This window comes from Arvicola amphibius, chromosome 9 (assembly GCF_903992535.2).
Source record: "Arvicola amphibius chromosome 9, mArvAmp1.2, whole genome shotgun sequence".
Lineage (NCBI taxonomy): Eukaryota > Metazoa > Chordata > Mammalia > Rodentia > Cricetidae > Arvicola > Arvicola amphibius.
In genome coordinates, this window is record NC_052055.2 from 121,127,340 (window position 1) to 121,143,026 (window position 15,687).

At 49.2% G+C, this 15,687-nt stretch overlaps 1 protein-coding gene across 1 annotated transcript in view; it reads right to left on the reverse strand.

Annotated features, from left to right (window-relative positions):
• Positions 1–6,322: 6,322 nt before the first annotated feature.
• Positions 6,323–15,687, reverse strand: part of Pnpla1 (patatin like phospholipase domain containing 1) — a 38,493-nt gene continuing 29,128 nt past the window's right edge. The window contains exons 6-10 of the mRNA XM_038343898.1: positions 14,518–15,201; positions 11,329–11,404; positions 9,344–9,466; positions 7,715–7,820; positions 6,323–6,405 (exon numbers count right to left, since the gene is read on the reverse strand). Of these exons, the coding sequence (XP_038199826.1) occupies positions 6,382–6,405; positions 7,715–7,820; positions 9,344–9,466; positions 11,329–11,404; positions 14,518–15,201 (1,013 nt within the window). The 3' untranslated portion in view covers positions 6,323–6,381. The remainder of the gene's footprint in view (positions 6,406–7,714; positions 7,821–9,343; positions 9,467–11,328; positions 11,405–14,517; positions 15,202–15,687) is intronic.

Sequence of the window (15,687 nt, forward strand, 5' to 3'; positions counted from 1 at the left end):
GTGGACAGCAACCCTCTGTGCAGCTGATACCGCCTGAGACTGCTTTTCTTCCTGGAAACTGGACCCAGAGGCCATGTTGGGGGTGGGCAATGGGTTGGGGTTAGGGAAGTGGGTTCCATACATGGAACCTAAGGAGAGGTCGCACCTCTGCACCTCTGAGTGGCACACGCCTTTAATCCCAGCACTCAGGAGGCAGAGGCAGGTGGATCCCTGTGAGTTCGAGGCCAGCCTGGCCTCAAAAACAAACAACAAACAAAAAACAAAACAATGAAGGAGGCTGACTGCCACCTGCCAGATCCTGCCAGATCCAGCTTGCAAGGAGTCTTAGCTGGGGCATGTGTGCGTCGTCTGTGTGTGTGTGGTCTGCCTGCCTGTCTGTATGTTTCTGTGTATGTGTCTGTCTGTCTGCCTGCCTATGTGTGTGTCTGCCTGAATGTCTGTATGTCTCTCTGTGTGTGTCTGTCTGTCTGTCTGCCTGTCTGTGTGGGACAGGGCTCAGGTGGAGAGGTTTTTTACTGGTGGAAAGTGAATGGGAAAAGGGGGAGGTGAGAAGGGCCTCTGCATACAGGAGAGAGAGGAGAGGAGACTAGAGGAGGGAGAGAGAGAGAGAGAGAGAGAGAGAGAGAGAGAGAGAGAGAGAGAGAGGAGCGAGCGCAGAGATGGGAGGTGGGCAAGGCTCACCTTTTAAAAGGGGACCTAGGGAATGTGCCCAGGGGTGCTCTTAGTGGCTGCAGCTGAGGATCTTTCCTGTCAGGACCTCAAGGGCAGGCCAGTGCAGATGCCTGAGTACTAACACCCACAGACCTGCCCGCCTGCCTGCCTGTCTGTCTGTGTATCTTTCTGTGTGTGTTTATCTGCCTGCCTGTGTGTGTGTGTGTCTGTCTGTCTGTCTGCCCGTGTCTGTATCTTTGTGGGTGTGCGGGGGAGGGTGTGTGGGTATAGGTCAGAGGGCAACCCCAGATATTCTGCTCCAGTTCCATCTGCCTTGTTTTCCAGACAACGTCTGTCACTGGTGTGGGACTCACCAAGTAGGTTTGTGTAATGTTGAGAGCCCCAGGGATCCTGTTTCTGCCTCTCCAGTGCTGACGTCACAAGCATGTGCCACCACACCCCACCATAAATGAGTTTTTGTTTTAAAAAATAATTTTTTTTTAGTTCAGTCTCCAACCCAAAAAGTGTACATGCGTTCAAACAGCTGGGTCTCTGTAACATGTCCTTTACTTTGTTGGCCAAATAGTGTTTAATGCTCCTGGATTCATGAACGACCCCTGGGGACTCTGCAGGAGCCTGGGGTGAACTGTAGATTGAGGGAACCCCTGATCTGAGGATCCTATCAGCCCTTGTGAAGATTCTGAATGTTATCTAGTGTTATTTCTATAATTATTTTGTTGTATGGAGACAAGGACTCACTGTGTAGCCCAGGCAAGCCTCTTGAGTACTCTGAGTACAGGTGCGTGCTACCCCTGGGCTCCTTTATCATGGTCACACCCGAGGTCAAGGAGGGCGTCAAGCTGGACTGCCCCATGGCTGCACAGGCGTGCTCCGTTCCAGCGCCTATGGCCCGGGACATGCAGCCTTCATCGTGTACTGCACATGGTGGATGTGATGAGAAGCTCCCACTCCCCAGGACACGCAGCCTTCGTCCTATCCTGCACACTGTAGATATTACAACAAGCTCCGAGCTGATGGCTATGAAGTGTCTTGATATGGCTTCTCTTGTGGCTGTGTCTATTTGCACAATGGTGAGGTGTGGGTGCAAAAGGCCCTGCATCCGGGTGCAGCTGGTCAGTGACTCAGATGGGCAGTTTGTCACATGTCAGGTGACAGGGCCACTGACTCCCTGGGCCACCAGCAGGAAGGTGTGGCCGTGAGCATTAAAGCCTGGATGGCAGACGGAGTCTCCGAGTCTCGTCAGCTTGGAGACTATCGGTGACCACGTCAGGTTCTTGGCAAGCACCACAGGCTGGAGACAGAGTGAGGCAGGGAGCCTGGACTCTCAGGCAGGGTGGCCTCAAGACCGAGGCATCCTTTCAGGAAGTTCAACTAAAATCATCCACTTTTTTATTGCTTCAAGGTGTTTTTATTGGCACTTGGTGACCTCTTTATAGATTTATTTAGGCAGTATTCAGATGTGTCACTGACGTGCAAGAATGAAGTTTTAAAATGAGGGTCAGGAACCTTTTGTGCATAATTTATTTTTCTTTATTATTTTTATTATTAAGACAATCTCATAAATAGTCCAGGCTGGCCTTGAACTTACGGCAGTTCAGCTCTGCCTAATAATAGCTGGAATTACAGGTGTGTGCCGTCACACCCAACCGTACACAGTTTCTTTTTATCTATTTAAGGTTTGGCTTTTATTTTAAATTATGCATGTGTGGATTTGTGCACATGAGTGCAGCACCCTCAGAGGCCAGAAGGGGGCACTGTATCTCATGGTGCTGGGGTTGCTGGTGACTGTGAGCTGCCTGATACGGCAGTTTCTCATTGGCAGCAACAACCTTCCGGGTGTGGAGGGTTGGCTATGAGTTTCCCATGCTGGCATCCAAGTCTCATTTTTGTACTGTGTTGTTTGAGCTAATAAAGATACTGACTTTCTCAGAGAGTGAGTTGGGTCTTTCCTGGGAAGCCTGATGACCACCCCTTTGCTCTATGCAGTGCAAACAAAATGGCTGCCCTCCCCCCCCCCACCCCGTCCCATCCAGTAGATGCGAGATGGCCATCATCCTGCCCCATCCAGGACAATCATAGGCCACTTGATAGGGGGGCCAGGTTCCCTGTCCTTGCCCTGGGTTCTCTCTGGATATCTCTCAGGTGATCCATCCATGGGTGACACCGTGATGACACAGTAACAAAGGGGTCATAGGTCGGGTGGTCAGGAGCCCCAGGCTTCCCACCTGCAAGGTTAGGAACAAAACACTGCCCTCCTGACTTGACTCGGTACAACCCTGTGTATGTCAGGGCGACTGAACTGGGGCATTAGACAGGCGAGGCAGGGGAGAGGAGGTCAAGAAAGGGAGAGACGCGGGGGTGGGGGCAGCAGACCAAGAGAAGAGCCACTGAAAGGCCAAAAGAGCACCTGGGCCAAGAGGAGACAGAGCCAAAATGGCTGGGTCATTTAGGAATCAAAGAAGCTGGGGCCAGGAGAGTGATGCTCAGGGACTGGAGAGGTTGGGACCAGGGGATGTCAGCCAGGAAGACTCTGTGACAGGTCCTTGTGAGTAGGGACCAAGGGAAAGACCAGGGTCCACTCTGATATGTTAAATAGGCACCTGAGTTAGCTATTTGTCCCGGTTTTCTTTGAGAGCCAAAAATATCCGGTCTGAGTTCAGCTTGGGCTAAATTAGACCTGGTCTGCCAACAAAAATCAGTGTCTGAGCGTGCTGATAAAGGAAGGGCCAGCACACCTTTGATCCTAGCAATCAGGAGGCAGAAGAGGGTTGATCTCTGTGAGTTCAAGGCCAGCCTGGTCTACCTAGTAAGTTCCAGGCCAGCTAAGACTATGTAATAAGACCCTGTGTTTAAAGGAAATAAACAAATGAGGGGAAGAAGGGATTAAAAACAACTAATTAAAGTTACCAGAGACAGCAAATGAAAATACGGGCTGCCCAGCAAATTTGAATTTCAGGTAAATGGTTGTAAGCCGTGAAAACAACTGGTCGGTGTTTACCTGAGATTTTCAGTCACAAGGTGCCCTGTGTTTTACCTGCCAATCCTGGAACTAGTACAAAGGTCTCTCTTCATTAGTTCAAAACAGGAGACATTAACCCAAGCCAAGAGAATCTATTATAAGGGGTTCAGAATCCTTGGGACAATGGTGACATTGGAAGGCTTGATATTTCGCTCTAAGGGAAGACAGTTCTTAATGGGGGCTGCGTACCCTGGTGCCAGGGAATTGGCATTTCTGGGTTGAGATGGACTCTCCTGTAGACGAAGGTCCTCACACTCAGATGAAAGTTGTGCCTTGGGGACTTGAGGCCACACACCAGCCTTCAGGTCCTGCCCCTCATGGCTTATACTACTGGATCAGCCAGAGTAGCCCTGGCGACATCAGGGATCTCGATTTTATGTTGGCGGTGGGTGGTAAGGAGGCTATCACATCTGAGACAGTCTTATGTAGCTCAGGCTAGTCCCTAACTCACTAAGTAGCCTAGGATGGTCGTGAACTCCTGCCTCTTTAGAGTTGAGCCACCAGGTCCCTTTCTGGACATTGAGTTTTTGTTAGCATTTCAAAAACCCATTTTCCCCAATGACGAGATGACTGTTTGGGCTCCTCCAAGGCCTTCTTGTCTGCTGACCTTTACCCCTGGGTCCTCAGTGGCCAAGTCCAGCTTGTAGGTGAGCATCAGCCTTGGCTCTAACTTTTGCATTTGAGTTTTTGTTAAGCAAATGCTGCTGGAGCCTGCAGGCAGCCTGGGCCTCCTTCTTGGGGCTGGCTGGGGTGGCTTCCTCTCTAGGGAGCCATGGGGCACATTTGCTAGAAAGGCTGGAAATGTTGAGGCTTATAGTGAGACCTGTCCTCTGGATCCTAGCCAGAGAGACTTCACCTTGCAGCGAGCCTTTGGCAAAACAAACCATCCTACCCACGGTCAGTGTTTGCAGAGACCAAGAGACTCAGAGAATGCAGGCAAGCGTGCAACCCCAAAGTAGCCAGAGTCTGGTGACTCTGTGGTTCACATCTGCTGAGTCCAGGACCATCTGGACTGTATCAGCTTGAGGTAGTGTTTCTTAGGTCTCAAACCAGGGTCAAAGGGCTGAGATGTCTATTGACGTATCAAAGCAGACCTGGCCACCAGGATCTCCCAGCATTCCTCAGTCCCTACCTATTTCAGGGTCCCCCTGGCGGGTATACCCGCCCCCTGCCCTGAATACTCTGCCCAGGAGTGGGGCTACCCTTCCCCCGGTTGCTCTTCTCTATATAGTCCATTTGGGCTGCTTGTTCCTTTTACCCTTTTCCCTTATGGCCTCTTTGCCTCGGGCCTCTTGGCTCCTGGATTTCCTCTCTCCCCTCCCTCTCATCTTCTCTGTCGGCTTGGAATAAGGTCCTGTTCACTCTGGGCTCTTCCAGATGCCTCTGGCTGTTTTCTCCTGTATATCTACTATAACTGTCTCCTCTGTCATATCTAGGGGCGGCCATGTCCTCTTTTTTATTTCTTTTTCTCATTCCGCGCTCTTATGGGGTCTGCATCAATTCTGCTGGAGATTCAGAGTCTGAGAGCTACAGCTATGTTTAAGTTTAAATTACTGTGTTTAAAACAGAACAAAAATGCCTCTGACCTGCAAGTCGCACTTGCCCAAGGACAGACAACTTCCTGAAACGCTGGGCTGCTGTGCCCGCAAGATAACAAGCCAAGTGTTTTCGCTTCTTGCCCCAATTGCAGAGGATGTGCTTGTTCACACATAGGTGAGAGGTATGTAGGCAGGAAGTACGTCAGGATGTATGCTTGCCTCTGATTGGACGAAGGCATGAAGTACATAGCCTTGTGGCTTTTGCCTTTACAGGCATTGGACTAATGTAATTCATAGCAATTCTCTGAAAATCCTGGGTATGGACCTGGCCAATATCCATCATCCTGGCCTGCACTCGGGAGGCAGAGACGGATCTCTGAGTTCAAGGCCAGCCTGGTATACAGAGTGAGTTCCAGGATAGGTTCCAAAGCTACAGAGAAACCCTGTTTCGAAAACACAAAAACAAACAAAATAATACTAAAATAAAGCTTGCTTCAATCTTAACTCAATCTTAACTTCAATCTTAACTACTGTGGTAGAGATCTTATTCTTGCCCAGCGGGATTAACAAGAGCCACTCCACAGGAGTTGAACAACTCAGGAATGCAGTTCTCCAAAGTAACCCCTTTTCTCAACTCACCATTACCCCTCAAGAACTTGAACAAGCCATTTTGGGGCTGCTGTACTACGCCAGCTGGAGAGCAGATGTTTAATTTTACATGTCCCCAGAGCATCACCCACGGAGGCTGGAGATGTCTTCTGTGTGGCTCACTGTCACAGCGGTGTGAAGGACACTCCACCCTCACTGGTGTGGGGGACGGGACATTTCGTCCTTGACATCCTCTCCGTACTTCAAGACTGGGAAAGCCCACGACTGCTGGTCTGCATGGCTGAGCCTTATAATTCCAGGGGGATGGAGCTGAAAATCTCTGGAGCCCAGAATGTTGCTCAGGTCCCTCCCTTGGGGGAGACTTTGGTGGACAAGAGACTCCTCAGGCAGGGAAACGGACACGGGGGGGGGGGGGGGTAGCAGACCTTCTGCAGCGCTGGACAGCTGAGAGCAACCCCCTGGTGCCAACTGGCCCACCTTGGGCGAGAAGCTGGACTCGGACTCCAGGTCACTGGGGTCTCTCCTGTGTCAGTCAGCCTAGGCCTAGGCGCTCTGTCCACCCACTCCCTAAGAAAGGAGAAAGAATCATTTTGAGAGCGCGTACCCAGGACATCCTGACTGCAGTTCCCCTCAGGCCTCTTTCCAGCGTTCCCTCTGCTGCGCTTGCTCAAAACCAGGGATCTAGGATTGTCCCAAAAGCCAGTTAAAGGGTTCACTTTATTATCCCAGACCCCTTAGCTATTCTACAAAGGGATTCCTCATGAGGAAGTGAGTAAAAAGGCTTTTGAAATATTTAATTTGGTAGTTGTTTTCCAGGAGGTGGGGGTGATCTTGAGACTGCTCAGTTCAGTTGTGTGGTTAGCCTACTGCGCCAGGTATGGACGCAGGTGGATCACAGACACGCAGGTACCCTTCAGAGGTGATCTGTGCACATTTCTTCAGCGCTCTTCATTTTATTTTATTTTGAGAGAGAATTTTGTTTTGTTTTGTTTTGTTTTGTTTTTCAAGACAGGGTTTCTCTGTATAGCCCTAGCTGACCTGGAACTAGCTCTTTTTAAAAAAAAAAAAAAAGATTTATTTATTACTTATACAGTGAGAACGCTGTACTTGCATGTGTACTTGCTGACCAGAAGAGGGCACCAGATCTCATTACAAATGGTTATGAGCCACCATGTGGTTGCTGGGAATTGAACTCAGAACCTCTGGAAGAGCAGTCAGTGCTCTTAACCTCTGAGCCATCTCTCCAGCCCCTAGAACTAGCTCTTGTAGACTAGGCTGGTCTGGAACTCACATAGAGATCCACCTGCCTTTGACTCCCAAGTGCTGGGATTAAAGGAGTGTGCCACCACCTCCACCAGCAGCATCCCAGCTCGCTGCTCTCTCTCTCTCTCTCTCTCTCTCTCTCTCTCTCTCTCTCTCTCTCTCTCTCTCTCTCTCTCTCTCTCTCTCTCTCTCCCCCTCTCTCTCTCTGTCTCTGTGTGTGTGTGTGTGTGTGTCTTTCTCTTCCTTCTTTGATTTTTGAGGCAGGGTCTCATTACACAGTATTGACTGACCTTGAATTCATTATGCAGACCAGACTGGCCTTGAACTCACAGAAATCCCCCCCCTCCGCGCCACCCACACCCACACACCCACACCCACACCCACCCACACACACACACACACACCCACACACACACACACACACACACACACACACACACACACACACACTTCCACTTCCCAGGTGCTGGGGTTAAAGGCGTGTACCACACCTGGCTCCCAGCTGTTCTCTAGTGCTAACTGTGGCTGTGCCAGGAAGAAATGAGGTCGACACACAGCCATCTGGGACAGGTGGGCGGGGACACCCTGGGGGACATCCCGAGGGACTCCATACCTCAGGGCAGCTGTACTCTTGGATCCGATTGGGATGAGGTTTGTAGGTGACCCAAACTGTCTTGGAAGTGGAGAGTACAGGAAAGTCCAGTGGACAAGGAGCAGACCTGGATTCCAGAAGCCAAGGACGCATGTGTGAGGGGGAAAAAGAGCAATTAGAGTTCCAAACCCACTCTCACCTGTGGTATGGCCCCAGGGTAGCCGCTTGCCCTCTCTGGGAAATTACAAGATCCAGCAGATCCCACTTCAGAGGTAAACTTGGTGTTTAGCCCTGCACCGTCACAAATAGGTTTTGTTGTTTTTCATTTAAATGTTATATTTAGGCTGGGCAGTGGTGGCTCACGCCTTTAATCCCAGTACTTCGGAGGTAGAGTCAGGCTGATCTCTGCCAAGTTTGAGGCCAGCCTGGTCTACAAGAGCTAGTTCCAGGACAGGCTCCAAAGCTACAGAGAAACCCTGTCTCAAAAACCAAAAAGAAAAAGAAAAAAAGAAAAAGAAAAAAAGTTATATTTATTTATTTAATTTTTTTTTTGGTTTTTCAAGACAGGGTTTCCCTGTAGTTTCTAGAGCCTGTCCTGGAACTCTTGTAGACCAGGCTGGCCTCGGACTCACAGAGATCCGCCTGCCTCTGCCTCCCGAGTGCTGTGATTAAAGGCGTGCGCCACCACCGCCCGGCTATTTATTTCTTTATATTTATTTTTTACGTGGTGACCACAGTTCCTTATTCAGGGGTCCTGGCTAACATTGCTGTGGGTAGAGCACCCACAGAAGGGACTCTGAACTTCGGCCCTCGCTCATCCGGTACATGTCACCCTCTCTGCAGTCAGTTGTGAGTAGATGGGTCCCCAACTACTTGACGGTTGAATAAAATACACGTTCATGAACCCAAGAGGGCCGTGAAAGAAAAGTCTAGGACTAGTAAGATGGCTCGGTGGGTAGAGGCGTGTGCCCAAGCCTGGCAGCCTGCATTCAATCCCAGGGACCCACAAGATGGAGGGTAAGAGCCAACGCCAGAATGTTGTTTTCTGATCTCTGTGGCATATACTCATATGTGTGCACAAACACAAACAGAAAGGAAATAAATATCAAAACAAGAATTTAATTTCTACTGGATGGAATAAAGGATGGCCACAAGCAACGTCCTGTTGGGACAAGTAAGGTGTTTGCTGTCAAAAGAATGACACGAGCCAGGCATGTTGTCACGTGCTTATAATTCCAGGACTCAAGAGCCAGAAGCAGGAGGGGGTCAAGAGTTCAAAGTCAGCTTTAGCTGCACACTGAGTCTGAGGCCAGCCTGGTCTACATGGTGAGTGCTAGGACAGTCAGAGCAACTCTGCTCAAAAAAACAAAACAAAAACCAAAAACAAGGACCAACAGAAACCAGCAGCTGAACAATATAGCTGGCAAATCTCCAGGACCATCCCGCCCTGATACTTGCTATTTTCTGGATGGCTTTCCCGTTCACTGGGTGGCTTGCGCTGTACCCTCAGCGGCTTATGAGCTGGGTCACCCCTGTTTTTCAGGTCAGAAAATGGAGACTCAGAGAGCCCCAATGTCCTAACTGTAAGCTCTGTGCCTGCCCAGCAGAGAAGAACTTTCTGTCAATTAACCGCAAGTATCAGACACTTACTGCAGTTTGCTGGCTGGCTTCTTGGAGCGAGGGTTTCTCTGGAGGCACTCTCTGGTGGCATTTGTCTTCTGGTTCTTCTTAAACATCTTGTTTGTCCTGTTTGAATCCACAGCAGGACTGTCCCTAGGCAAAGAACCAAGGAGGTGGTTTGTTATGGCCTGAACAGTGTCTGTCACCACAGAACCCTGCCCCAGCTCAGGAGACCCAGCGGCACTGGCCAAGGTTGGTGTTCCCCAGCAAACATCTCTGATTATCATTTACTATCTATCTGGGCAATACCAGGCCAAGGAGACAAACAGAGCCCACACTTACACCTACTAAATGTAGACACAAAGAGGTTAAAATCACACAAACACAATATATACTTTATATATTTTAATTTACATAAACTGTGAAAGTTTTTTTTTTAAGATTTCCGTTTTTATGTTTGTGTATGTGTGTCTACATGTAAGTATGCATTCATGGAGACAAAAGGAGGGCTTCAGATCCCCTGGAGTTAGAGCGCCAGGCTGCTGTGAGCTGAGCTGCCCAGTGCAGATGCTGGGACCGGTACTCAGGCCAAATCCTCCACAAAAACAGTTCGTATTCTCATCCACCATCTCTCCAGACACACACACCTGGTGTGGGAGGTCCTTCTGTCTATGTGTTGCTTTTATTGATTAATGAATAAAGAACTGGCTTGGCCTATAGCATGGGAGGAGGAAGGCGGAGTCAGGGAGATGCTATGGAGATAGATGTGCTGAAACTTTGCTGGTAAGCCACTGCCACGTGGTGATACACAGATTAATGGAGATGGGTTAAATTAAAATGTAAGAGCTAGCCGATAAGAAATTAGAGCTAATGGGCCAAGCAGTGATTTGATTAATACAGTTTCTGTGTGATTATCTCAGGGCTAAGCTAGCCAGGCAGCCAGAAAGAACAAGTGGCCTCCTCAAGCGACCCTTCCTCCAATACATACCCCCAGCTGTAGAGATGAAATTATACATAATGGGGAAGCAGGTAAATCTTAATAAACCTGACGTGAAGCAAAATACAAATGTCTAACAAAGAATTGCTCAAGAGTATGACAGCACACACGTACAGTCTCGGGACCCGGGAGGCAGAGGCAGGGGTCCCAGCTCACTGCTAGCCTGGGCTGTGGAGTGCTACCCAGATCCAATGATAGAACACAAGAACAAAATGTTTCAACCCTGCTTTTCTAAAAGACAAAAGTTGAAGGGGGATGTGTGCCTTTCACTGGCCAATCCAACCAGCAAGGGAGCCTGGGAAATGTAGTTCCCAGGATCTTTAAGAGCTACAGCTCTCCAGACCTGTCCTGCCTGCAGAGATAACAGAGAGTGTGGATTACAGAACCCAGACAACTGAAGCATTCACTCTCAGTGTGGTTCCTGCTGAAGTAAATGCCCCCCAATGAAAGCAACCTAAGGCAGAAAGGGCTTATATGACCCACAATTCCCGGTTGCCAACCATCACTGACAGGAAGTGAAGGAAGCCTTTTCTCAACACACCCCTGGCCAAGAGCAGCTAGCAGCTAATGCAGGCATGCCTGAGCTCTGCCCACTCAATCCTTTTCATTCACTGCAAGGGTATCGTGCTGGGTTAAAGCCAGGCACCACCATGCCAGTTTCAAAAGAGAGATTTGAGAGTCCATCACACCATCAGGGGTTACCTAAGGCGCTGTTAAGACTTTTCCAACCGTGGCTTCACCCAAAATGAGACCCCGGGAGTGCACACACTCCCATTGCCCTAGAACAGAGTGCACCCAGTGTGCGCAGGAGGGAGGCAGAGGGATGGCATCACCCCCATCAACAGGCGCTTTCCATACAGCGTCTCACTGGGGAGAGAAGAGGGCACAATGGGTAAGCTATTGTCCCATAGATGAGAGGAGCCGGTGGGGCCCAGGCAGTCATAAGGGCAGAAACCTCACTTAGCTGGGCCTCTCCCCTGAGCAAAGGCAAGAACAGAACATGTCCTGAGGAACTTACACCAGAGGCTTGTGGGGGGCTTGCTTCCTGGTGCCCGGTGCTGTCAAGCTTGTCAGCTGTGGAAAGGCAGGAGGCCCTGCAGCCAGAGTGAACACACAGGAGGAGTGAGGTGACAGGTAGGGGTACCGGGTCACTTTGCAGATAACAAATAAATGCAGGGATACCAGATGTTGTGACACAGCATGCTTTTAATCCCAGAACTCGGGAAGCAGAGGCAGGTGGATTTCTGTGAACTTGAGGCCAGTCTGGTCTACAGAGAGACTTCCAGGACAGCCGGAGACAAAATAGTGAGATGCCGTTGTCAAGAAAACCAATTTTTAGAGGTATTTTTTTGTTTTTCTTGTTTTCACAAACAGGGTTTCTCTGTGTAACAGTCCTGGCTACCTGGGAATTCACTCTGTAGATCAGGCTGGCTTTGAACTCACAGAGATCCGCCTGCCTCTGCCTCCCGAGTGCTGGGATTAAAGGTGTGCACCACCACACTTAGCAAACATAATTTTCTTAACTTTTAAAAAAATTTTATGTGTATGTGTGTTTTACCTACATGTATGACTGCTGTAGAATATTTAAGTATGTGAAGACGTTGCATTTGTTTATGCTGCATTTGTTTAACAATGTAAGGATGTGTGTTTAGTTATGGAAATCTGTGTTACTCTGCCTGCCTAAGGCACCGGATTGGTCTAATAAAAAGTTGAACGGCCAATAGTGAGGCAGGAGAGGAATAGGCGGGGCTTCCAGGTAGAGAGAATAAATATGATAGAAAAAAAAGAGGAGAGAAGGAGGGCAAAAGAGAGGGAGACACCAGCCAGCCAACCAGAAGCAGTGCAAGTAGACATATAGATGAAAAGTAAAGGGCTGGAGAGATGGCTCAGCGGTTAAGAGCACTGACCTCTTCTTCCAGAGGTCCTGAGTTCAATTCCCAGCAACCACATGTTGGCTCACAACCATCTGTAATGAGATCTGGTGCCCTCTTCAGGGGTGCAGGTACACACGCAGGCAGAGTATTGTATTCATAATAAATAAATAAATCTTTTTTAAAAAAGTAAAAAGCCCCAAGGCAGAAGGTAGATAAAGAGAAACAGGCTAATTTAAGTTAAAAGAGCTAGCTGGTATTGAGCCTAAGCTAGGCTGCGCATGAATAACTCAGAAGTCTCCATGACATGATTTGGGAGCTGTTTGGTGGCCCTAAAAGAAAAGGCCTGATATATGTCTGTGTGTAGTGAACCAGAGGCCCGACACCGTGTGGGTGCTGGAAGAGGAGCCCGTGCTCCTAAGCGCTGAGCCATCTCTCTGGTCTCTGGAAAGGTTTTTAAATCTTAAAAACAACAGCAAAAGAGATTGTTGGGACCATTTGTGGAGTTCTGGCCTCCAGCTGCTCTTCCCTGCTAGAGATCTTTACTTTCCTTCTGATTTGAGTTACTGAAAGCTGTGTCAAAGTTGTTTACCAGCTCTGCTTCACGAGCACGTGTTGCCTTGGCCTTGATCAGAGGATAAGGTTTTCAGCTGTTGGCCCACCTGACTGTTGGGTATCTAAGCCTCCGTGGTGCTACTGAATAGGGGGCTTCTTACCAGTGACTTAGAGGTCCGTGTCTCTGTGTTTCAACCTCCAGCCCCTTGCCTGAAGCTCGGGAACTGTATGGTAGCGCATAGAGCGCAGACAGGCGCTGTGCAGAGCGCAGACAGGCGCTGTGCACTGCAGAGACTCATCAAGATGGTTCAAGACATAAAAGCACCAAGCCTGACAAAGGCAGTTCAATCCTTGGGACCCCTGTGGTTGAAGAAGGATGTCAACTCCCCCAGGCTGTCATCCAACTTCCGTACATGTACTGCGGGAGGCATCCCACTAGACCCAACAAATAAAAACACAAAATACATGTATGCATATACACATGCGTGAACATTTCAAAGGATTAATAAAAGTATTTTAAAATAATAAGGAAATGAGCTGGCGGTGGTGGCGCACACCTTTAATCCCAGCACTCGGGAGGCAGAGGCAGGCGGATCTCTGTGAGTTCGAGGCCAGCCTGGTCTACAAGATCTAGTTCCAGGACAGGCTCCAAAGTTACAGAGAAACCCTGTCTCGAAAAGCCGATGATGATGATGATGATGATGATGATGATGATGAAGAAGAAGAAACAAGTGAACAGTAGAATCAGTAAAGAGTGCTCTCCTCAAGGGTAAGATCCAAGCTGTCACGCCAGGGGATCTGGTCGAGACCTGCGGTGACAGAGGCTTTCCTGAAAGTGCTATGCTAAAATTTCATAATGAATTCCCAGGGCTGAGGCCTGAACATCTACCAGTGCAAGTAAGCAGGCCTTCATCTTGAAATGGAGAATATTATTAGGACCACTGGTGTGTGTGTGTGTGTGTGTGTGTGTGCGAGTGTGCACTGAGTGTTAGTGTGGAGTCAGAGGTAGATGCTGGGTGTCGTCCTCAATTGAGATACACACACACACACATATAATTTTACGTGCATTGGTGTTTTGCCTGTATGTATGTCTGTGTGAGAACGTCAGGTCCCCTGCAACTAGAATTACTGATGGCCATGAGCTGACATGTGGGTGCGGGGAACCGAAACCAGGTCCCCTGGAAGAACAGTCAGTGTTCTTAAGCACGAGCCATCTCTCCAGCCTCTCAATTAGATTTTTTAGAGAGACTCACAGATCTGCCTAGGCTCACAGCCAGGGGTCTCCATGGATCTGCCTATCTTCATGGCCCCAGTGCTAGAATGTACAGGTGTCTGCTGCTGTATCCAGATTTCATGTGGGTTCTGGGGATCAAACTTGGGTATTGTGTGTGTTTATGTTTGTTGGTTAAACATTTGTATAAATCATGTGAGTCCTAAATATAGATGGCTTATTATAGTGAGGCCTTTAATATCAATATTAACTTTATTGATATTGATTTAATTAATATTAATCAAAATTAATTAATTTTGTTTTTGAGAAAGGGTTTTTCTGTATAGTCTTGGCTGTCCTGGAACTTGATCTGGCCTCAAACTCAGATACTTGCCTGCTTCTGCCTCTTGAGTGCTGGGATTAAAGGCGTGCACCACCATTGCCTGGTTTACTTTATTCCTTTAAGATTTTATTTTAGCCATTCAATGGTGGTGCATGCCTTTAATTAACCAACTGGTGTTTCTCAGTTCCACACTGTTAAATGCTAGTCTCGAGAACAGAGCAGGGAGACTCATACCTGTGGGCTGCTCTGGGCCCAGCTCCTCCACAGGTAGCCCGGCAGGTGGTGTTGAAGGACCCAAGGGCGGAAGTCCGGAGGCTGCCCCGGCTGCTGTGGCTGCCCTGGCTACTGTGGCTGGCTGGGGATGTCTGAGCAACAGTCCAGAACAATGAAGAGATTCAGGTGATGATTCAGGCACTGAGGATCCAACCTCTGAGCTGGGCGTGTCTGCAGCTGAGTCTGAGGTGTGCAACACAGGTGGCAGGCTTCTTGTGCCTCCGTTGTTGGCGGCGGCCGAGTCCGGTTGACAGCCATCCTTCACTCCTTCCTTCAGGCTTGGAGTTTGAAGATTCACTGGGTCAGTGTCCCTGGAGTCAGTGGGCAGCCCGGGACTCATTTCCGGGCATGGCTGGGGTGGGGCCGATGGCGATGCCAGTAACTGCTTAGATGAGGAGCCCCCTGGTGACTCCACAACCCCGCTGGTCCTGGATTCGGGTGTCTGCACTGGTGGGGAAGCAGGAGAACGGCCGTCCTTCCTGTCCTCTTGGGGAACCCCCTGAGCATGGGGTAGTGAGGAGTCTTCAAGCTGGTCCCGCTGAGCTGGGGGCTCATGGCCAAGGGCAACCTCTATCTGGCAGTACACTTCCACCCTCGGGAAAATCACTCTCTTGCTGGGGGAGTCGAGGTAGGCAGCGTCTAGGAGAAACCACAGCACAGCAGATTTGATATGCTCATAATCTATTATGAGGGTGTGAGCGAAATCTGTATAAATATGATACATGGCCAGCCATGGTGGCGCATGGTTAGTCCCAGCACTCAGGAGCTGAGCAGAGAAGAACGTAAGGGCAGAGACAAATTAAGGAGGATTTGGACATAAGGAGATGGGGAACGTGGGGTTCACAGAAGGGCTCCAGGAAACTTCTGGTTTTTCCTTTTTTGAAATAAGGTTTCATGTAGTCCAGGTTGGTCTGGCCTCAAACTTACTATATAGCCAAGGATGACCCTGAACTTCTGGTGTTCCCCCCCCCCCCCATCCCCGCTCCCATCTCCCCAGTTCTGGGATTACCTCATGTGCCACACTGCCAGGTTTATGAATACTGGAAATTAAATTTAGGTTTTTATGTATGCTAGGCCAGCACTCAGACCCAACCTCTCCAGAAAACCTTGGGGATGAGGGATGGA